The 25,313-nt window shown below is 38.0% G+C and overlaps 1 protein-coding gene across 1 annotated transcript in view; it reads left to right on the forward strand.

Moving 5' to 3' along the window:
• Window positions 1-25,313, forward strand: part of PDGFD (platelet derived growth factor D) — a 138,906-nt gene that overhangs the window by 112,007 nt on the left and 1,586 nt on the right. Inside the window, exons 5-6 of the mRNA XM_026044628.1 lie at window positions 2,888-3,089; window positions 14,515-14,729. Coding sequence (XP_025900413.1) covers window positions 2,888-3,089; window positions 14,515-14,729 — 417 coding nt within the window. The remainder of the gene's footprint in view (window positions 1-2,887; window positions 3,090-14,514; window positions 14,730-25,313) is intronic.

A 25,313-nucleotide genomic window follows, 5' to 3' on the forward strand; every position in this document is an offset into this window, starting at 1 on the left:
CAGTGAAGTGCCTATCAGCTGCACAATACAGAAAGAAAGATAGGATCAGCCAGAATATCTTTACAGAACAGGGTCTGACAAGAAAAGAAAAATGCCATTGTGGCCCATGAAATTAAAAACGTGTTCCAAGCTTTTGAGAAACCTTGAAGTACATCCTATGGAAAATATTTGCTAGTCATTGTTTTTTGCATTTTACTATTCTTACCATTTCTTTGGATGCAATCACAGAAGCCAGATTACAGCTAGCACAAGCTCTTCTAAACCTAGCATTTTGTTCTTGGCAGGACAAAAGAGAWGCAGTTGGGTTGGCAGCTTTGAAGTTACATTCGGGGCTGTCACATGATGTAGCTGCCAAAAGGTTATCGGAGCTGTTGTAATAATTCCTCTTGACTTGGCTGTCACTGAGAAAAAAGTTAAGCTTTCTTCTGTGTGTGAACTAGGCTGCAGAAATCTCTTGAGCAAGAGCTTTAATATGAAAAGAAAGTGGGGAATCCCTGCTGCTTGTATTAGTTTGACATGCCCTGCAAATTCACAGGGTGACCTAYAGCTCTGTAATGAAATGCACAGTTGAACACATTAAAAAAAATCTTTGAGGTCATCGAAGTCACACGAATATAGTCTTGCTGGCTAGCACCCCCTCCTTCCTGAGCCAAAAACATGGGCTTTACGTACATTTCTGAGGAGAGGGTTGTGTGCAAGTTGTGAGGCAGTCTCTGTACAACGTTATGCTYGTACAGGCCCGAATTTTCTCACTATGGCTGTGTTACCAGCATAGAYTATTTTTAATGCTGTTTGGTCAGCATCCTTGCATCATCTCCCTCCCTTGCTCTCTTTTTAGAAGGGCTTCAGGTACTGAAGGTTTCCTTTTGGGCTGTGATCAACAGACAGGTCATTAACTCCACTGAGCTCTTTTAAATGAGCAAGTGTGGTGCGTTTTTCTTGTGTTACACCAAGGACTGTATTGGATACTGTGACCCGTCGACTACACCACCAGCTCTCCAGCAGCCCTGTTTTAGCTCACAACATTGCTTTCACTTTACTGATGAGAGCTTTTCATCCCATGGGGCTCCCATCTCTTTATTCCAAGTCCCTGAGCAGGGATTGTGTTGTATGCCTTCCCTTTTAGTGGCTCATGAATTTTTAGAGTCAGCTGCACAGTGTCTTATTTAGCACTGCATTGTCACAAGCCTTACAGTCACAAATGGGTCCTCTGAAATTTCTTACACTGCTGGTGATAAGGAGGGAAGTGCGGTTATGCTTTCCTGACCACGCTCTTGTGATGTTTTAGTTTCTTGTCTTTCATGTGTTTAATAATTTGGACAGTCCCTGCTTTTAGCAAATATATGCAGTAAAATGCCAAGGGTTGCAAATTCTGTGATATGTCTAGCTGACAAAGTTTTGTTTTAGAAGACATATTACTGCAAAACTGTTTTTGTATCTATTGAAGGATGCAATCTCAAAAGCAAGTGAGTAACTTTACTCAGATAAGCAGTCTTTTCACGACTGCTCGGCTGAGTAAGGTTAATGACAAAGATTAATATTTTAATATTTGTACKTTCTTGTGAGATCATGCAAAAAATTATTTCATTGAGACATTAATTTTAAATGAYGTGTTTCTGCTACATGACTTTAGAGCTTGTTTTCAGGAGAAATGGGGCTCTCTCATTTTCCAGTGCCCACTTCTGCCATGTTTTAAACCATAAATTTAAAGAAAAAGAAAGAAAAAAAAAAAGAAAAAGAAAATTTCAAAGCTTTTGTGCTATGATATATTTATTATTGGACAAATCAGGTATTTCGATTCTGATTCTTTAGAAAGTAATAGATTTTCATTAAATATTTTTCCTGTGCATATTCTACCTAGCTAGTAGGGTGTTTTGTGCTTGGATAATGAAAAAATGTGATATTCAGATACTGAATATTTATAATTTTAAATAAGGATTATGAAAAAAAAATTTAAGTAATAAAAATTAAAGCAATGCACTGTTTTATTTAAGCTTAGTTGTGTCACAAATTCAGTGGCAAACAAATATGCTCGGACAGTGATGCTTGGTCTTTTCTGCTTGTAAATAACATTCCTTTCGATATTACGGTATTATTGTGAGATTAATACTATTTTGGTAATTCCATTTTTCACTGTCACATTGCTGAGGCCCAAATATCACATTTTTTCTCATTTGCTTTAGTAACTTTTATTTTTAGTAAATAGATGGGGTAATTTGCATTCATCTGTATTTCATAGTAGTTTTAATTCTTAGTAGCAAAGAGCCATATTTTCAAGTCCTTAACCAAACCAAATCTTTAGTCCAACTGACCACGTTGAGAGATTAAGGCTAATGGGCTTGTTGTTTTTGTCTTTCCCTGCTGTAGCTCCCAATCTGCATATTTGGGATTTACCAGCTATAGCTGTAGGCCCAGTGAAGGTCCCATCCCAGCACAAGACACCTCCATTCTGTGGTAATGGCCATCACAGCAGTTTCAAAGATATTTCCGTTATATCTTTAGATGTGTGCAAACAGACCTCCCTTTTGAAGGGCTGGTGTACACATTGACAGTTCCTGCAGAAGACAAGAGTGGAACTTCTGAGTTTTGCATTTTTCCAACCTTCTCACATCCTTTTTGATATACCCTGTATTTCCAACAGTAGTAATCCTGCCATTGCCTGCACTTTTTTTTTCTGGGATTTGCTTGGGAGTTACCGTAGTGTCTCTCTGCCTTGCGAAATACAGCACGGGCATTCTGTAAACTAGCCCAGCTAAGGACTTCAAAAAATGGCACCAGAACAACTGTTTCTTTCAGGGATAAGACAAGTTTCTCAGTAACTTTTGTCAATTGTTTTGAGCAGTGCTGTAATTTATTCCAAGTACACTGAGATGTATGTCACTCTTAGGGGGTCTCCTATCCCTCTCCATCAGTGACTGACCCTACTCTCACGGCGGAAGCTCTGGATCAGACCATTGCGGCGTTTGACACAGTGGAGGATCTACTCAAACACTTCAACCCAGACTCCTGGCAAGAAGATCTCGAGAACTTGTACACAGACAGTGGCCACCATTACCGAGGCAGGAGCTACCACGACAGGAAGTCCAAAGGTAGGAAAAAACAGAGCACACACAGCTGGGCTAAAGCCAGAATATTTTATATATCTCCCAGAAATATGCTTTGGTCAAGTATCATATTCTGGTGTCCTAGTTCTTTTTGGAAACATAAGGCATGCTACCACCTGTTACAAACAGGAATAAGACATTTAATCCTTAATCATTTTCTGAGTAGGATCTTGCTTGGGAAAGCAGGCTGAAAACTGCCCATCATTATGATAAATGCACAAATAAAAACATAGCCCCCTGTGTAAAGGACAGATGGTTCTCAGCTTCACTCTCTTAAACATTGTTTTGTGTGTAAGGCATGGGGCTCCTAATTACCTGCACTATCATCCTCCTTTAAATACCCTGTTTTGGGATTGTTCTCAGATGAGTGGGAAATAATCACTTTTATCACATTGTATTTAGGGAAGCATCTGGTGCAGACACCTGTATGTGCAGCTGTTTTTTTTCTTTTCTTTTCTTTTTTTTTTTTTTTTTTTAAGATGCAAACATCTCACTGTTCTTCATTCTGTTGGTGGGAAGCATTATTATGGTGTAACATCTTTGCATGTAATTGAACAAAACACTCATTTCTGGGTTAGGTTTCTTATTTCCTTCCATTCAAATCATTCAGCAAATGGTAAATGGTAAAGCAAATGGTAAAGCAAAGGAATGTTAAACTAGCAGTAGAAACCCATAAAGATAAAGAAACACTATTTAGAAGAGACAGTCATGCTCTGGACTAACCACACACTGGAGGGCCTGATGAAATTGTTTTTAATGTGCAAATACAGATCTTGGAAACCTCTTAGGATTCTTCCAGATGACAGTTTTGACATGTTTCACTGAAGATCAGTAGTGAAATATTTCRTTTAAATTTCAGTCTGTTTTTAATATATCTTCCAAGATATACATTTGTATACATTCTACTGTATAATTTTAAAAATACAGTCCAATCACAATTTTGATCGAGTTCCTCAGTGTATCTGCTTCTTCATTTGCTTTTTTATCCATACTGATCATACAGGCTGCAGAAATCAATCTGACCTTTTTTTTCATCTCACAGAAAATTCAGATGCATAGAGTTTTATGTATTTAGTATAGATGTAATTTATCTTCTTGCCTAACCAAATGCTATAAAAACGTTTAAAAGTTTTCCAGTTTGTTATTTTAACACAATTTATTTTATCAGGATTTTTATTTTTGCTACAAGAGTAAGGAGAAACAGGTTTATTTTGCTTCCTTTTATCTTCAATCTACAGGCCACAAATGCCAGCTATCAAAATWTTAAATATTTTTTCTTTGTCATAAAATTATAGCCTTGTTTGTGGATGATGTCAGGAGAAGAGAATGGCTTTAACAAGTCCTTTAATTAGATGTGCTCTGTGGCTTTTAAGCATAGACACCTTGGATCTCTGAGGAATGTTTATAGGCACTGAAATAACCTTGCAGGAAAGAGAGCAATAGATTATATCATCAAGTATTTCAGATATCTCTATCTGTTTCTGCTTCCAATTTGAGTTTATTCTTTATCCTTAGAATAGCCCTGAGGCAGATTAGAACAATTTGATTTAATCTCTGCCTATCTTTCTCAGCATTTTCATATAAATGATATAAATGAATCACTAATGATTTCACTTCTGTCCAACTCTCTGCTTATACCAAATGATCCCAGAAAATTGAGTTTAAGAGGCAGTGTTGCTAAATATCAAATCTGATAACAGGACCCATGCTAAATGGAATTTAAATTATRTATTTTTTCTTCTCCAAGGATGGAGATTCCAAAAGTGGACATTTTTTTTTCCAAAGTTGAACCAGTCTTACAGTAAAAAAGATTTTTCTTATATTTTAAAAGGATAAGAATAGAGACTCCACAATTATTTCTAGGTAGCCTACTCCAGAGTTCAAACAGGCTGACATTAAAAAAGTTTTTTCTTACATTTAAATGGTATCTTCTGTGTTTCAGTTTGTGTCCATTGCTTCTTGTCCTTTCTGAGAAAACTCGTTCCATCTTTATTCACTCTCATAAGCTATTTATACATTGATGAGATCCGTTTGGTTCTATTCTGCAACAAACTTGAAGACTGAGTTGATTAAATCTTTATATATGATAATTCCATTCTATTTACAAAATTTGATCTCATTTTTGCTGCATTGATGCAATTCTATTGAGTTAAATGCATTTCTTCTTGCATAGAAAACTGAAGTGAAAAATTGCTGCCAGGTGTGTTTGATGTTTGAAATTTAATTCTGCATATGTACACTGTGGTTTGCCATTAAATACTTGAGTATAAGTTAACTATTATGTTAGCTGTATAGTCTCTATCAAGTCTCCAGTCTTCTCTGAAAGAAGAAGACTGAAAAGAGAGAGTTTGATATAATTTCAAAATGCTTAAATGAGAGATCTGCTTATAAAACATGGTTTGTTCCTGATACATGAAACCAGGACAAGTAGGTGTTTCGAAAACATTTGCAACATACTCCAAGTTTTGCTAGCCATTGATGCATTTTAGAAAATCTCATTAATATGTAGCCTTAAGCCCATCTAGACTATTAGGAAAAGTCAGGTCATGTGAAATAAAGTATATTCCTTAAAATAATTCTTTTGCACTGATGTAGCTGACCTCAGTGTCATAATAATTTAGCTATTATAACTATAAAGCTTCTCTAAAGGAATATAAGAGCCTATTGGTTTATTTAAAGCTGTTTTAGGAAGAACACAAGTAGACTGAAAAAGAAAAGAGCCATTCTTTGCAGTTATCTTGAACTTCTAGACAAATAGCTACTTATTTTTATGGACAGTCATAGTAAATGTTTATAAACGTCTGAAGGAAAGCTGTTCATCATGCATTTCTGAAAGCGTCAGTGTACCTGTTTGATAATATTAAAACTTCTTTGACATATAGAGAAGCTATAAAAAGTTTCAACTATCAGTCACAGGTCATTTAACTTCTCCCATGTCCTTGTTGGTGTGTATCTATTATTTTTCRCTCCCAATTTTTACATGTCCTAAAAAAGTCTTCAGAACTTAAAAAAACAAAACAAAACCCTCTGTCTTAGAATTGGCCTATGTGCAGAGATATAGGAAGAAGGAAAGGAGGAAGAAAAAGTTCAGTTTCCCATTTTAGAGGTAGATCTAAAGGTCTATGGTATGGTACCTAAAGAAAGAGATCATCTTTAAAAAGAAATACTTTTTCCTAAACAGACCTAGGAAATGGGAACACACGTAGACACATTCTGGTAATGAACAAGATTACACAAGACTTCTGTGCCTTTATTTTTTTTTTTTTCTCTTAGCTCATTTTCTTTTTGAGAAACAGTTTGCAAGAAGCTTTGGCTATCAGAAGAAATTAATCAGGTGGGACATTCTTGCAATAGCATCTGTCTGCAATGACAGCTTTACAAGTTAAATAAACAAACATTTGCTGGCACAGCCAAACTATTCTCTAAAAGGGGAGTAGTGAGATGAGAGGCAAGCACAGACACCACAAGTCTTTGTGGAATGTTTCTAACTGCTATTGCCAAATAGGTTCCCAAAATCATACAACTTTTGCCATGCTATTAACAACAGCTTTTAATTATCACTACTTAAAAAGATTTAGCAAAAAGTTAAACAAAATTTGAACTCAAGAATGCCATTTCTCAGGGGATTGCAAACAGGGGCCAATAAATTACTGCAGACATCCATGTACTCTTACTTGACAGGTTCTGGGATGAGCGCCAGCAAATTTCACTGCACAACACAAGGAATTTAGGCACCGCAAATGCAGAATACCCTGTCATTCATAGCAAATATGGATATCATGAGTAGAAGGAATACCTTCTCCAGTGACTACTAATATAATATCTGCTCTTAAAAAGCACTATACTTCTTCCTYGCATTTTAAGTTGGCAACCAAGTTCCCTTTTGCATGCATATTGAATGCATGCATTTTACAGTCTAATTCAGATCTACCTAACACTCTTTCCCCAATGTGACAAATGAGATTTTTCCTGGTGCTTTATATGATGTTATTGCCAGTCACTCACTGCAGAGAAAGCATTTTTTAAAAATAGTAAAACTTACTGTGTTGCTATTTATCACTAGAATAAGCTGTTTCAATTCCATTGATTATAATGGAACTATGTCTACATATGACAGTGATGGGTTGGCCTATGTTTGCTCCTTGACCCATAGCACAGCTGATAGCTGGTTTGCCAGTCTATAATAAGCCCATATATTGTGGACCTTGTTTCATAAAAACTGTTCTAATCCCCCTGAAATACTGATCTCTCATTCTTCTGAAGTAACAGTTGCAGTATTGAGGAGGTTTATCTTGGTGTTGTGATTCAAAAGTAAATCTTTTGCATTTTTTACAAGCATCTTTTCTCCSGATTCCCTGGAAGAAGAGTTGGATATTTCTCAAAGTTTTCAGCTAAATTTAACAAAGTGCTTATTATAACATCATTAGGCATGTGCAGGGAAGCACTGATTGCTGATGGCCATATGCCTTGAAGACTTAAAGCCACAGGGTTTCATCAGCACTCACTGTGGAGAATAATAATTTAAGCAGTATCAGTGCATTTAGGTGATTTAAACAGTGGAAGATTTGATTGTTTACTGTGCATATGGATCTGAATCTTCCAACTCAAGTTCATTCACCCTGCAACTTGAGTGGGTTACAGCACTGAATTTCCATGCCCTGAATTTCTTAAATAGTTTGGGTGGTGCTCTTGCTCTACCTGAGATGGCTGTGACACACAAGTTTATGCTAGTGGAGCATGAATACAGGGAATCCTTCATAGGTCTGTGAGAAAATTCAGGCTATATAGGAGGATCTTTTTGCAGCTGAGAGTCAAAATCAAAACAGCAGTACAGCCTCTGTAACAAACTGTAAGCCACAGAGAGCAAAGGAAGAGAATCAAACTAGGATTAACCCTGAATGTCTGCATAAAGCACCATATTCCTACCACATTGCAATTTCATCACTTGTTCTTGCATAAATTTTGATCCTTCAATACAGGCTCCATGTGTGTGTGTGTATATATATATATATATATATATATATATATATATCTTTTTAGCTGCCAAAAAGAGCATGAGCGTTAGAGGTTTTAGCAGAAACTGCCCCCAGTGTGCACGTCTTCAGCGGGAGGCCCAAGCGGATATAGGTCATGTTGTTGACATCAAGTAAAGGACAGTCAGTGGCTGAGGAATCTGTATACCATTATATATACCCTGTATGATATGGGTAGGCCCCTTCAATGAGAGTTAGGTATTTTAACATACTTGAGGATTTAGTCCTTAATATGCCTGCATATATATGATACTTTAAGTACGTGTGCCACCTGGATATTATACTGAAGTCAAAATGTTTGTAAACATTATCTGTCTGTATGGCTGGTATTGTCAACGCCCTTTTAGAAAGCACAGCAGGCATCTAGGCACCTTGACAGTTTAGTATCAGTCATAGATTCGGAGAGTACTTTTGGTAACCAGGGTACTCTGTGTATCATCTCATCAAAACGGCTGCTCAGAGCAGGAACAACATCAAAGTTTGATCAGGTTACTTAGGGCTATCTCTAGTTACGCTAGAGTCTTGGTGGATTGAGAACTGGCTGGATGGCAGAGCTCAGAGGGTGGTGATAAATGGGGCAAGTCCAGTTGGAGGCCTGTGGCCAGTGGTGTCCCCCAGGGGTCAGTACTGGCCCCGGTGCTGTTCARTTTGTTCATCAATGACCTGGATGAGGGCACAAAGGATATCCTGAGCAAGTTTGCAGACGATACCAAGCAGGGTGGAGTGGCCGACACTCCACAGAATCACAGAATATTCAAGGTTGGAAGGAACCTCTAGAGATTATCCAGTCCAACCTTCCCGCTCAAGCAGGCACACCTACAGCATGTGGCACAGGGTGGCATCCACGCAGGTTTGGAAGACCTCCAGTCAAGGAGACTCCACAACTTCCCTGGGCAGCCTATTCCAGTGCTCTGTCACCCTCACAGTAAAGAAGTTCCTCTTCACCTGGAGATGGAACTTCCTGTGTTTCAGCTTATGCCCATTACGCTTGTCCTCTCRCTGGCCACTAATGAAAAGAGCTCCAGAGTGCTGTGCTGCCATTCAGAGGGACCTGGACAGGCTGGACAGTTCGGTGAAGAGGAACCTCATGAGGTTCAACAAGGAAAGTGCAGCGTCCTGCACCTGGGGAGGAGTAACACCAGGCACCAGTACAGATTAGGTCTTGACCTCTTGGAGAGCAGCTCCGCAGAGAGGGACCTGGGAGTCCTGGTTGACACCAAGTTAACCATGAGGCAGCAGTGCCCTCATGGCCAAAGAGGCCAATGGGATCCTGGCTGCATCAGGAGAATGTTGCCAGCAAGTGAAGAGTGGGGATCCTGCCCCTCTCCTCAGCTCTGGTGAGGCTGCACCTGGAGTATTGGGTGCAGTTCTGGGCTCCCCAGTATGAGAGGGATGTGAAGCTTCTCGAGAGGGTCCAGTGGAGGGCGACCAAGATGATTAAGGGACTGCAGCATCTATCATATGAGAAAAGACTAAGTGTGCTGGGCCTGTTTAGCCTAGAGACAAGAAGACTTGAGAGATCTAGTCAATATGTATATTGATCCTGAGAGGAGAACGTAGGGAGGATGGGACCGAACTCTTCTCATTGGTGGCCAGTGACAGGACAAGGGGTAATGGATATAAGTTGAAACACAGGAAGTTCCATCTGCATGTGAGTAAGAACTTCTTCCCTGTGAGAGTGGCAGAGCCCTGGAACAGGCTGCGCATGGAGGTTGTGGAGTCTCCTTACCTGGAGATCTTCCAAACCCACCTGGACACCACCCTGTGCCACATGTTCTAGGTGTCCCTGCTGGAGCAGGGTGTTGGACTAGATGATCTCTCAAGATCCCTTCCAACTTCAACCATTCTTTGATTCTGTGATATAAACTCAGATGGTTTGTTGGTGTTTTTTTCTCTTTAGAAGATCTAGTATCTCATGATTTCATACACAAACATCCTTTTTTTCTAAGGTTGGGGGTTAGGCTGCCTGTTATACAGCTCCTTGGATCATCCTTGCCCTACCTGTATATCACTATGGTATACCGTATAGGAATAGTGTGGCARTGTAGCAGCCATCTCTTATTACTCAGCTCATATCTGTGGGTAATGTATTTAAAAAGCATAAAATGCTCAGATATAACAATGTTAGGGGGCATGTATGAATTTGGAAAAGTTTTAAAATACACCCTAACAGACAGTCTGTCTTTTTAAAAATTAGTCAGTGACCAGCAGGACAGCATTTCTGTCCTCTCCAATCCTCTCATAAATAATGTCCCTTCTAACCAAAATGTAGTATCRTCTGCAGTCCCTGATTTCAGTGCTTAAATCTGACTAGGATCAGTGCTTCAAGGTAAGCACATGCCTTAGCACTATCTGAAATAAGAATGGATTAAAGCACAAGCTGTAAGAGGGAGGAAAGGACAAACACTGTACCCCAAGTATCCAGCTTACTGCTCTAGTGCTTCTTTTTATGTCTGCCTTGCCTTTAAATTGAATTTCTGATGCAGGCACTCTGTAATAATACTTTGAAGTTATTTGCATCCAGTCTACAGAACCTTTTAGTTCTAGTTTTAAATTAAGGACTCCAGTGGTTTGAGTCCTTGATAAGTAAAGCAGCAGGATTTCACACCAGTCGCACCAAGGCTCAGTTACGTTTTAGTCACAGCAGTGAAGTGATGCATGAAASCGACTGTACTGTAAAATCTCATTGTTATGTGGATGAGGAAATGGACTCCCTCCAGCCAGTAAAACAATCCTAAGGCAGAGAAAAGAGCCCCTGTCGGAGCTTTTAGCAGGGAGATTTGTTCAGAGGAAAATGTATTCTTTTGTTAGGGGGTCAGAAACCATGTTGTAAAGCTAATTAGGCCATGGGAGTTATTCTTGGTGTCAGTGTGATGCTGTCAGAATATAGTACATGCTAGTCACAGAAGATGTTGTTTGCTCACCTTGTCCCACTGAGGACTGGAATTCCATAAAGAACATGTATTTACCTCCAGATGGGTTTTGTAGAGGATAGCTCGTGTATCTCTTAATCCCTTTACTTAATCTTCCCTGCTCTGTGTGCGGTTATTTCCCGGATTTCAGGATTTCCACTACTGAATTTGTTCATTTAAACATGGACCTTGATATTGGAGATATGCTCAAGGGCTGAGAATTCACAACTTAAATGAAATCTCTGGGATTTAGGGCTCCTGAGAACTGATAATAAATCAGAATGAGAGTGCTGTGAATATAAAATTAAACAGCAAGTCCATGCACTTCCATGGAAAATTTCCCTCTTTTTTTCTTCAAAATAGTTGAGCATTGAAAATATATTAAATAAAATGTATTGTGTCACTGGCTGATTTTAGGATTCCAAAAAATGCATCCATCCAAAGCTTTTAGCATGCACTGAAAATAGCTGATTCCTTCATACTGCATAAAGCAAAAATTACCCTAATTATCTAATTATTCCCTCCTATTCTTTTAGCAAGTCAACAACTCTCCACAGTCCTGACTCAGATGCAGCTTGAGCACAGACCCAGAAAAAGACTTTTGAAAGTCACCATAACTAGGCTTTAGAAGCGCTTTTCCTCCAGGGTCAGCCCTTTACCAGGCTATCCCTGGCATTTAAATTGAGCAGCTTAACTACCAAAGCCAATTTGTGCAACACTACAATGGACATAATACGCTCYCTGTGAACTGTCCTCCCTTGTCACCCCTCTTTAAATGCAGGCACTTTCCTTCTCGTCCAGACTCATTAAGAAGACTTATTTCTGTGCTGACAGCGCTGCAGTGATGACAGGTACCGGGTGCTCATTACAGCAATGAGCAAAACTGTTGGACCTGAGGGGAGATTTCACCCATGATAGAACAAGTTTGGTTTATGCTCTCATCTTCCTTTGGACATAGGTGCCAGTTCATGTGAGCTGGATATTGGCYGTCTTTAATGACCTGTCTGTTGCAGGAAGCCTTGTTTCCATTGCAGAGCAACAGGTATTGTAGYTAAGGGCTGAATTAACCATTTGAGGAATTTATTCTGACCTATCTTGAGATGCACCATGCTCAGCTGCCATTRTATGCCACTCTGTCCCAGTAGGAACCTGCTTATATTGGTATCCTTACCCCTGAATTGCTGTGTTTTGGTGTATGGATATTCTGGACCATCCCCTCCAGAAATCTTATTAATCRAGAACGCAGAATATTTTTCCACCCTTTTCTATTGGTTATTTTTTCCTGCTTGTCAGTTGGTTTAAATGAATACTAGCTGATGGTGAAGGTCCTTATGGGAATGTTTAGAGGAGTGAGAAACACTTCCCTATGAAAAGAATTAGCCTAAGAAGCTGGAATGAGAAGGAGTGGCTTTGGGGAATGACAAAAGAGAACAAAATATCATCTGTTGAAACAAAGAAATCAATATTCACTGGTCTTCTAGGTCCTAACTCTGGCTGTGCTGGGCACATTTTTTCTTTCAGTATGTGAGTATACCAGCAATTCCATTGATTTTGTGCTTATATCAAGAGGATGATATATAACTTTTTTGTAGAGATGTTAGCTCTCAGGGGAGAACCACAGAGATTTCATGGTGAGATGTATCACAATTGCTATAAAATCCCAGTTTACCTGCTATGTTCCCTTTGTCTGAGATAACACCATACCAGAAAAGTGAAGCTATTCTTATTTTCTATTGTACTTACAGCATTTACATGCCCTTACCTGTTGAATATCTACTTTGAACCAGAGAATATCTCAAAGTCACAATGTAAAGCTACATGATCTTGAAAAAAATCACAGCTTTCCTCACAATACCGGTAAATCATTGTCAGTCCACATTTTATTTTTTTCTTATTAATAAGGGCTGAGTCACATAAGGTGTAAAAAGCTGTAGTGCTCCTGACTTTATTGGAGGTTTTCAAGTTTTTATAGTAAAGCATAAATGCAACTCAGGGCTAGAGATGCAGCTGAAATATTAAACAAGTGTGTGGCAATGTGGTATGTTCCCAAACACTCATCTCTGTTCTCATTTGAAGCATTCATGGTTTTTTGTTTTGATTGCTGTTGATATATCTATTAGTAAATCTTGAATGGGGTAGGAGAGGGATTATTATTTATCTCATCTCTCTAGACATTTTCTGTATTTTGCTGTTCAGTTTAAATTATCTTTTGAATTAAAATTACTTTTTTAAAAGATCCATACTACTAATGATTTATCAGAGTAAGACAGTGTTTCYGGTTTCTRTTTTTTCCTTTTTTTTTTTTTAATCCTGAAAATTGAAGATTTGAATCAAAGGAAGACGATTTCTGCAAGTTCTAATCCTCTATGAGCTTAAAATGCATTTTGATTTTCTTTCTAGTTCTGAGTTTCAATTCAGAGGACCTCATTACTTAACAGAGGATCACATTTCCTTGAATTCTGACTAACTTATTAATCATTTGAACAGTTATGCTTCTGACAGCATCCGAAAGAAAAGAATACAGTAGAAAAGAAGAGAAAATAAAATCAGAAAACTTCAAAATAAATATGTTTTTAAATATGTTACTTTTATCTTTATCACAATTGTGGAAAATATTTATTTTATTTTAGCTTTACCAACTAAACTTAGAAACAGTACTTAAATCTCACAGTCAGAAGTCTGTGCATTAGCTTTATACTTGACTTTAGTACTATGATACATCTCACAAAGATACTAGTTTTAAACGTCAATCAACTCCCCACATTCAATGAGGCTCATTAACTTTTTTTTTTTTTTTGACATATATTTGTGTGCCTGCAGTACGCTATAGTAGCCTGTAGTAGCATTCACAGGCCAAAACTAACATTGCTTTACCCATATAAAAGATAGGTGTCTAGACGCAATCTGAAAACAACGTGGACAGGCAATTCAAAAAGGTAAGTTATTCCACTTGTCTTAAACTTATGAAGTAGCCATGAAAGGCATCTCTGCATTGACCACAGGAAGTGTGTTGGTTAAGCTGTTTAMCTCTCTGTATGCCTACAGTTAGCCAAATGTAATTCTTCTCATTATAACAAACAAGAACTTACTATCAAAATAGGCAAGATGTAAGCAAAAAGGGAAGAGAGCAGCATAGGTTGAATACTTCCCCCAAGGATCCACCAGATCAGCCACAGAGCAAATGAAACAAAAACCAGTCTTCAGCACACACAATCTTCAAACCTGCCCTTCAGCTTTATAGTCAGTGGGAGTTCTGCTGTGAGATTCAGTGGGAGCAGGAGAGCCTGGATGGCCACCTATAATAATTTAAAATTGTTGAATTTATCTTTATCTTTCCAGAAATCACTTCTCTATATTTCCCAAAAAGTGCCACATCACTTTGTATTATTGGCTGCCTGGGGAACAGTATAAACCATGGGAATGTCTCTCTTCAACTTCACTAATAAAACCTCTTTTGCATTGCAGTTGACCTGGACAGGTTGAATGATGATGTGAAACGTTATAGCTGCACCCCAAGAAACTACTCTGTCAATTTAAGGGAGGAACTGAAGCTGACAAATGTAGTTTTCTTCCCCCGCTGCCTCCTTGTCCAGCGCTGTGGAGGAAATTGTGGCTGTGGGACTTCGAATTGGAAATCCTGCACATGCATGTCAGGGAAAACAGTGAAAAAATATCACGAGGTATTTTCACTCTTCTTTCTTTTGGTAACTCATTGCTTGCATGAATTCTGAATGCRTTTCTCGAGCTGTGTACTGCCAAATTGATTATCACAGTACATCTGCAATGTAAAGATAGAGAGAAATCACCAAGCACAGTAAAATCTCATAGCAAAGATACTATTGAGAGAGAGAGAKAGATGTTGAACAAAACGTTTAGGGAGATGCCGACTGGGGACACCATTCCCAATTGGGAAGGAGGGTCTGCCTAGGCTTCCRGGCAGGTGCAGGTCACCCGAGTGTAAAGCGTAGAGCTACCCAATGCCATCTCTTTTGAGGACCACACTACAAAGTAGTTTAGTATCTCTGTGATGCAGCATTCTCACCTCCAAGTACAGCAGAGCAGCAGACACACACACATAAGTAGCCTGTGAGAGGGCCTAATTTTATCCAGTTTTAATATTAATGACTTTAAGTACCGCATTAGAAGACACACATAGTGCATAGCTTCAAGATACTGTCTTTTCTGTTTTCACAGAACTTCTATTATTTTCTTGATTGACTTCTGCCTTTGGGATATAGGACATACAGATGAAGGCTCATTGAATTACATTTGGAAGTGAATGAGCAGAGTGAAAGTAGGTTATAAATCTGTTAGAATGAGGTGTGAACAGTTATTTCTGAGTACGTTAGAAGAAATTGTGAGGGAGAGCTKCTGCCACTGCTCCCTGTGGGTGTTTATGGCAGCCTAGTCAACCTTATTGCAAGAATGCAGCTTAAATTGGTTGACTTTCCCAGTGAAGGACTGATGCAACATGAATGTTTATACCAGTGGAAATATTATTTTTAGGAGTGCAGTAACTTGTTCATCTTGAGGTATTTAACTGCTTTTCCCCTTGTTTACGCTATGTCTTTCGAGCTTCTGGCCACACTTGAAAAAAACAATTAAGTCACTCATAAACTCTCTTCCCATCCAGATTTATTATTTGCGGAAAGTTGCTGAATCTTTGCTTTTTTGTATCACTTAGAAATGTTTAAGACGTCAAAATTTGTGCTTAAGTACCTTATGGTATAATATACATTATTTTTTAATCCATTGAAACCACACTAGGGAATAAATCAAGAAGGAAATCATTTTATTTTCTTGCCTCTAAAACAACGTTTTCAGCACCAAACTGTGAAAATATCTAGAAAAGTTACTTGGCATTATCCTTTTTAGTGACTGAAAGTAGATAGCTATATGCCATGCTGACTTTATTTCTGACGCATATCCCTTTTAAGCGTCTGCTTTGCCACTTGACTTAAGTCTCAAGTGAAAATGAACTTTATGGACTTTTAATCTGGAGATGATTTGCACTCATACCATAAAGACTTTAGCTCAAGAGAGGGCCTAAGGGTAGTGAAATAGCAATAGCTGCAAACGGTAGCTTTAAATAGCAGGAGGCAGTTGAAGGTCAGAACTTTGCCTTTCTRTGAGCAGAGTGGCTACTCTTTTCCAAGGTAAGAGATTTTTCTCACAATTAATTGCRGAACACAGCATACTGCACATCAGCTAGCACTGCAGAATAGTTTATATTTTATCTAATTTTAGGGGAGATTCAAAGGATGACCCTGGTAATTACAGAGCAAAAAACCTTATCTCAATGGTAGAAGAGTTAATTAGAAAAAAAATTAATAGAGTTATAAAACACCTACGTGTATATGAACTGATAAAATGAAACCAGAGTGCGTTATATATGAATAGATATTTTTACATCTCCACAACATTGTACAAGAAAACTAAAAGACTTGCTTCTGCTTTCAGGGAGCTAGCAATCTACCAGAGAAGATCAGTTATGGATTAGAAGCTGGTTAAAAGATAAAGAGCAAAGAGGTGGAATAGATGGGCAATTTTCTACAGAGMAAGTGGCTATCTGTTGGTGCCCCAAGCATTCTGATTAAGTGATATTTCATGTATTATCAATCTGGAAGGAGATGAACAGTGAGGTGGCAAAATGACAGATAACACAAGATATAATGTTCTTTAACAGTGGAGAAGGCTGAAGGGATTTCAGAGGGCTGTGTAACTACTTATAAGTGTCATGTAGAAAAAGCCCCCAGTATTATGAGGCACAGTCTCAAAGATTTATTCTTATTAACCTTGTGAGGGGAGAAGGGAGAAAAAGGGGAGAGAAGTTTGACTGAAGGTCTGATAGTGAATCACTGTTAAGAGCTTAAAGAAAACATTTGTTTAGTGTAGTGGTGGTAGAAAAATGCAAGTGACCATATTCAGAAAAAATAGACGTGGATAGAGAATAACACACTATATATTTATCATGACCTTATATAAATATGTGAGAGGGTTATATTTGAATGAAAACATTGGTGCTCAAAATACAGGCAGAAAAAGATATGTAGAAATGGAAAATATACATTAAAGGAGATACTGTGGAAGATATGTAGCAAAACATCTGTAAGGAAAGAAATTCAAAAGTTTAGGACCATTTCATTTAGAAAAACTGTGAATAAGATAGGACACAGTAACAGATACAAAATAGTGAATAGTACCTCAGGGAAAATCAGGTCACCGTCTTTAATTTTTTTCTTTAAGAAAAGAACAAGGGCAACCTGAGAATGAAAAGGAGCTGACATAAAAAGATAAAAAGGARGTTGTTTTATTTTTTGCACAACAAACCAGTATGGAATTTCAACACTTAAATAATTTTAGAACATAATTTTAGAACAGCATAATTTTAGAAGAATCTGTAGACTGAGGTTTCCTGGGTCACGTCTGTGTCAGAATTTAAGCCAAATGTTGACAGTTGCTAGAAAGAAATGCTGTTTATAGACATGGTATCAAGCATTTATTTATTATTTGGGATCTCCCTGGAACAACAGTCCCAAACAAACAGGGTATCGGTCAGAATCAAGATGGCATGACATAGCTCTCCCACCCAATTAGTCACTTAATTCAGAAAATTTAGTATTCTTAGTAACCCATCACTGCTAATTTAGTTCCCTACTTCTTTGTTCTGTGACAACTATCTGAATTAAAGACAGTATTCCAGCTTTAACATTAAAAGGCTTTTGTACATTTAAATTTAAACCCCTAGGGATGAATTAACTGCTCACTGGGCAGAAATTTAGTCAAGCGGCTCCCATTAACATGAGTGGAAGTCGTGCAGATAAATTCACATATGACATAGTAAAGATATGTCCATTAATTTTAGATGAAAATATTTTCTACTTTTAAATTGTTCATTATTATTATTATTATTATTGGCCACACACAGCTAATCATTTTTATTCTTTATGCTCCTTCTGAGCTTAACTATAATTTTATTAAGAAGTGTGTGGCAGTAGAATCACTGGGGAGGGGTTTCTCAACATGCCATATGTAGCTGGTTTACTCTTTTCAGAGACAATTTGAAACGTACTAACTTTAATCCAAAAACTTTTAGTTACATATGGAATTGCACAATTTATGCAGTCTCCAAAGCTGTTAATTTTGTTTAAAATCCCTGTCTTTTTCTTTAAAAGAATGTAGATCAGATTCAATTTACTTGCAAGAGAAACCAGAAGAAGATATAAGATAGTGAAGCAAAGAAAACATTTGTAACAGCTGCAAGTGAATCATACAAAACTCAAAGTCTCTCCAGGTTCACTTTGCCTAGTCACTGTCTAGAGCTGTAGCTACAGAAGTCCTGGACCTCCCATAGCTACTAGTCCTGTACATGGATATATTTATCCTCAACAGTGCAAATCTGACTGGAAATCACATGCAAATTTTTGGGAGGGTTTGGAGCTGTCTTGTGTTCCTAGGTGAGAAATACCAGCAGGTTCCCAAGGCAACACTCTCCCTTTCAGCTTTGTAGCCAGTGTCTCACAGCCCCCTGAGTAGGTGCTCAGGGGACACTAATGTCCTGAGTATTTTTAGGGAGGGTTACATTCCAGAGAGATTTCAAGGTTATCTTTTCCTTATTCTTTTAATGCTTTTTAATTCCCCCGTAGTTCCTATTCAAAGCCTTACATTGTACTCATCCCCAAGGTTGCAGAGCTCTCTCTACTAGTATCATAGGACTAATAGCTATCATATGTAGCCTTTAATTTCCTCAAGCTGTGAGTCCTGCTCCAGTTCCCTGAACAGACTATATCGTTATTTCCTATCATGTCCTATTATATGAAATAGTGCAACAGCAGGGGAAAGGAGAAAATGAGAATGCCACAGCATGGAGGATCTTCTGTATTGCCCTGGGAAATGCTTATATGAGACCTTGGAGTTTTCTTATTAGCTTATTTAACTTAGTAGGTTTAACTACCATAGCTTTATCAAAATACTCAACAGTTTCCATTAATAAATGGGTTAATAACTTGAGTAAACAGCTGGCTTTATGGTGTTTTTCAGCAGAAGTCTTGTGATGCTCTGTGGTTTTTCATAGCTTCTGGGTTTGCTTGGAGCCAGAATCATGGACAGATACTCATGAGTTACCACATAATATCACGAACCCTGCAAGCCCAGCAGTCCAAGTGGTCGCATGATCTCAAAACATCTCTCGGCCACAATGGTCCTGTGAGATACATTACAGGGCTCCATAGAAAGGAAAGGCAGAGCAATTTGTGAATAAGAACACAGTGCACCTTAATCAAACGCTCATGTCTTCTGCTGTCTAACTTCCTAAGAGGGAGCTGAAATGAAAGCATATTTGCCATTTCAGTGCATTTCTGTGGAAATGCCTGGAACTCCTTGTTAAAGAGAGGAGTCCTCAAACTGCTGATAATGCAGCCCAAAGGAGGCACGGGAAAACAATCCAGGACTTAATTCAGCTACATCTGAAGCTGTGTCGTCCACCAGCAGGTTAATACCTCTGAGAAACGAGAAATCAATTTCCCCCTCTTTCTGCTTTAATTCTTTGGATGTGAAATGAGTTTCCATTTAAGGCCTCTTAAAAGTAGCAATCAGAATTTTGCATAGTGTATAAATGTATCACACATTGCAGGCTAAAGAGCAGAGTAGTTGAAGCCAATTGCATCTTTTGCCCCTTACTTGTGTCTCTTGTAAAAACTGATGCATTTGTCACTATGCATGTTAACAGTAGCTTTTATTCTCTCCTTTTCACAGGAGGGAATAACACCATTATTTGAGTTTCATGTTAACTGGAGCTCATCGATTGGCTTCACAAGCCATGTTCTGAACCACGAGGTTTAGGTTACTGTTAGGGATGCTGCTTGGTAAGCTCTTGCTGCACTGAGGGGTAGCAGGCACCTCCAGGTAGCTAAACAGTACTGATTTTTTCCCCAGGGTTATTGGTGCATAGGAACAAACTGAACTGGTTCCACCTTTTTAAATGGAAAACAAGATGGTAAGGATTGTTACTGAGGAAGAAAGGACGAATGAGAAGATAAGGATGTGATATGAGATTTCAGTAAGACAAAGATAGTGTTGTCACGGAGTAAAAAATTGTAACTAACACAATTTGGTGTTGTCTCCTCTTTTTCTTTCCTTTTTTATTAGAAAAAATAGGAAACAAACCCTAAGTAGGCACTTGAGAGAAGAAACAATAATTCTTGTCTGTCTAACACAGGGAAATATAAGATAACTGGATGAAAATGATACAAAGGCTTCTGATGCAATGAATGAAATTAAGGGCTTAAAAAGAGCTAGAATCATCAGATCAATGTGCAAGTCTGAATTTTTGCATGTCTTGGAGTTGACAGTATATGTGACAAGGAGACAGAACGTTTCTTACGGTGATGAAGGCAGAGAAAAAAAGTCTGACATAAGAGTTAATGCATACAAATGTTATAGCAGAATAAATGGTAGGATTTATAAATGTCTTTATATGCCAATAAATGCAAACAGAATGAGTCAAAAGTAGCTGCTAAATTACAGGGTGAGCAAAGAGCAAAAAGATGCAATGTGAGAATAAACGTTCATTTTTGGCTAGATTAAAATGTAAGTTTTAATGATGACATCCACGAGTTAAGCTGAAACAGGACGTGATCACTGGGCAGAGTGATGCAGTTCTGGGAGGGGAGCATCTGCAGCTTTTCAGAAAAAAGAACAGCAACTAGAGCCATAATTCTTTACAAGATCACTGAAAGTGAGGACCTTGCTGTTCTCACATCTAAGAAACACTGTAGTTTTAAGTGACTATTCCAGCCTGAGTTTTAAACTAATATTTTCCCTATTTCATCATCTTTTACAAACAGATATTTCTTATTCATACAAACAGTTTTTATGCATATAAATAAAAAAAAATAGTAGCAATAGTCCCATCTACATTTCGTAACCCCCTGCTTCGAGTGCTTTCCCTAATTAGCAAAAAGATCTTTTTTATTTGTTCCTTTCTATTAAGAAAGAACACAGCTTTGAGTCTGTGGCTTTATTTTAGGCTATGTTCCTATTGGAATAAAGGTCCTTATACTAAATTATGAACCACATTCCCACAATGCTTTATTTCTTATGCTAAGAGCACAGCTGAACTATATCTGAACCTTGGAGTAGATAACTTTCAAAAACTATAGAGTGAGATTTCTCATCCATATCACAACTTGGATCTTGTGTTGAATGTTTTGCACTTTTGATGCTTCCTCTTTCATGAATCTCAGACAAATATAATTTGCTTTGCATGCTAGAATGATGGTATTTTTAGATGAGTGGAGGGAGATTAGATAGTGCTGCATAGCTGTAGGTTAAAATAAGTTCTGCAACGTACAATTTTACCTACTTAAAATTGCAGATTTGCTCTCCATTTTCAATCATTGGAATATACAGCTGAGCAAATAAAGCAAATATTTGGTGAACTGCGCTGATATTATTGATCATGTGTGATCTAAAGCCTATGAGAAAGCAAAATAAGCTGGTTTGAGGCTTCACATTTTTATTTGCTTCTAAAGTCCTCATCTAACAAAGAATATTACTAAAGTTGGCACTAATAAAGTGTAGTAAATAAACATAGTAAAAATGGATATTAGCAACAAAGTACACCTTTTGTTAGAACTGTTAGCCAGGTTCTATGTTATTCCTTGCTTTTCGCCAAAACTAAAATCAGACTCACAGATTTTCATGGCTAAATGTAACTTGACTGTAGCTGACTGTCATAGCCTGACTTCAAAGGAAAAAATACATTGGCAAGGACCTGCAGGGGATGTTGAAGGGAACAGTTCACCTCATCTGGGTCAAACTATCTAAACCTGAAGGTCCAGCCTTTAGGCTGCTTTCTTAGTTAACAGGAAGAGCTAGACACCAACACCGCATACAGAGGTGGATATTTCATCTGAATCATTCTCTGCACATGCCCCTTGTTGCTGCTTCTGCTGCAGAGGTAGAGGTTGGGGTGCATGTGCTGTCTATAGGGGTGTAGGCAGAGACTAGAGGGAACAACTGGGCCATCCATCCATCCATCCATCCATCCTCACCTCCTGTACTTCACAGGCATTAGAGCACTCAGCACCTAAAGCAAGCCCAAAAGTTGTGTGATATACTTTCTGGAAAGGCATCCATTTTTTTCATTTCTCACACTGAGACTTCCACAGTTCTTTGGAATGCTATTCAAGTGATAAGTCAGCCCAGTTTAAACACAAGTGCCTTTTTCCAGAATGAGATGTTTTTGTTTCATCTTCCAGGTCCTGGTTGATATGATTTTGTCCTCTAGTTTAGAGTCCTTCAGAATATGGCATCCAAATTCAATTCATGATCAAAGATCAAGATTACTGACAGAGAAAAATGTCTAAGAATTCTTTTTTTTTCTATTTTATTTAGCACCATCCACAAGGAAAAGTATGTGCTTATAGTCACTTGACCTTGAAACCTCTCTGATATTCATATACAGCTACAAAGAAAAAAAAAGACATATAGCATATTAGTATGGAGTCATCTGCAAAAGGCACCAGCACCCTTTTTCTTTTTGTTATATGTAAGCACTAACTCCAGCTCTGATATTGAGTCTTCTTTTTATTTTCAGTGGTTCTATGACCATAATTAATTCAGCATTTGATGAAGAGGATATGGCTGTAGCTATATATTAGCTATATATTCTTTTTAAGACAATAATCTAAACAGCTGAGCCGCTAGATTTTGATTAGTACATATGGGCATTGATCCTTTAATTTGAAAACTGCAAGACCATTGCTTTATTTCTCTAGAACCAAGCCCAAACCTTTTAAACATTCCAGTTATTTCTTATATCCATATTTTCTTATAGAAGCAATAGTACTGTTCTCATCAAAACAAGGAGCAATAAAGTTGTCCTGAGCACAGTTTCTTTGAACTGTTTTCATTAATTCAGTAGTTCTTTACCTTTAAGGAACTGACCATCTAACGAATAAACAGCATTATTTTCAGAGTAAAAGGGTTTTTTTAACTCCTGTGGTCACCAGAAATGRCCTTACTTCTTGATTCTTTTCAATACTCTTGTACTTAGCTGAAACTAAAACTGTTAGATGGAAGCTAGACTGAAAGCTTTGAACATCAGTTCTGTGATCAGCTATTAAAGCAGTCCAATTTCATCTGTGTTCAAACACTGCTTTCCTGTCTTGTCTGGGGAAGTGCCTGCCAATTCATTTTCTGCTCTTATCAGCAAAGCCCATATACTCTTCTCATGTTTCTTAATATAAAACACAGGGAAAATCTCAATGCTGTCAGGAGGTCTGTTAGTTTAAATACAGCCCACATCTTTGCTCTCATCACATTGCATATACTTTCATTTGTTCTCAACTGAAAAAAGCAGATCTACCTACCCATGATGCAAAGTGCCAATTCTCTGAAATTGTCAAATTTTGATGAAGGGATTCCTTAAATAAAGAATTTTATCATAGCTTCAGCTGCAGCAGCTATAGTTGATTTTAAAATTATGTTTTCTTAAAAAAAATCCTTGAAGATGCAGTCTACTTTGAGCTCTGAAATAATATCAGCAGTCCAGTTGGGTTCAGTTCCTTTGTGTTGTAAATGTCAACATAATCCAGTYAGTTGCCCTGGCTGGCAACTGGTGCCCTGACTGGTGTCCATCAGGATGTCTTTTTTTGTTGTTGTTGTATATTTGTAGCATATACCGAGGCAATCAGTATTTGAAAGCAATTCAAACACATTACAATTTTTTTACCTTTTTTTTTACAAAATTGGTATGTCCCATTATTATCCTATTACTATTATCTCTTCTATTTAACTACTGTAGACATACAAAGAAAACAACTTCTTCTCACAGTTTGCAGAAGAGAACCATCTAATGAACCAAACAAGTGTATTCTTCTCCCTTATTCCGAGCTACCTTGTTGACAGGGATATGAGTTCTTATTCAGAGACTTGGTTGTTTTACACATATCCACAGCATAGACTCATATAATCATTTGGGTTGGAAGGCAGCTCTGGGCATCATCTAATCTAGTCTTTCATTCAAAGCAGAGATAACTCCAAAGTTAGAGGAGCTTCCATATGGGCAGTTAAGTTTTGACTGCATCCAAGGGTGGAGATTCCACGACCTTTCTGGATAACCGGTGTTTAACCATTCTTGTCATGAAGAGTTTTCATCCATGTGCTCAAATTTCCCATGTTGCAATTTGTGTTAGTTGCCTATTGTTCATCTTCTTTATAACCTCTATCTCCCCATCCCTCCTTTTCAAGGGTCTGTAGGTTCTCCGGCCTAGACAGAGTGGGGTTTTTTTGTTTGTTTTTTTGTTCCATAAACCTCTTTTACTATTTCCTAGGATGTCACTGTTAGTTTGTTTCATTTTCCTCCCACAGTAACCTGTCTTAAAAAATGGCTTGAATTAAGGGAAGCCAACAGAAGTTGCATACTGTCATGTCCCAAAGTTTCATTCATCTCCTTCAATCTTCCATGAGTAATTTATTTTTGGAACACTTTTAATGATTTATGCTTTTGAAATTGCAAACTACTTTTAAAATATTCCTTGTTCTTTAAAGCAGAAGCATTGTACAACTGAGGGAAAGGGCTGAGCCATTCAGATTTGCTTGGGGCTGCAAAGACAAACCAAAAAACATGTCTGATAATTAGCATGCAGAGGAGCAGTCCCAAGACAGAGAATGCATGAGATAAAGATACCCAATGTAGGCAATAATCCAATCTGTCAAAGCTTCAGGGAAAGCATTGCAGAAAGGTTTTCACATAATGGAAAAAAATGCTGAAAGTATAACAAAAATGTGTCCAAGTTTACAGCAAATAAAGTCTGGCCTCCAAGATAGCATCAATACATATCAAATAAATAATGCAAAGACAGGTTATCTAAAGACTGTCTTGAGAGTGTACAGGTGTATATGAGCAGCTTTGCACTCTGGCATGACAATGGTAAAGCACTAGTAGTACAAAGGATAGGACTCACTCTCAACTCTGTGAATAGTGTTTTCTGTTGYTTTAGCTAGAAAATTTCTATGAATGTTTCAGGAGTATAAGGACCTTGTTAGAGTTTGGACCCCATTTTTCTGTATATGTATGGACAAGAATAAACAGACTCTGCCCCAATAAGCTGGGCAGCTGAATTCATAGAAATACAGTAAATGGTGTGGGAGGAGTAGGGAAGCATCAAGCGCATCGTCTCAGCAACATGCACTGAGATGCAGTTCCAGTCCGGTCTGTTGGACCAAGAAGGACAGGGGAAAGGGAAATGTTGCCTGGC

The sequence above is a fragment of the Nothoprocta perdicaria genome, unplaced genomic scaffold, assembly GCF_003342845.1.
Source record: "Nothoprocta perdicaria isolate Ctin4 unplaced genomic scaffold, notPer1 scaffold_373, whole genome shotgun sequence".
NCBI lineage: Eukaryota > Metazoa > Chordata > Aves > Tinamiformes > Tinamidae > Nothoprocta > Nothoprocta perdicaria.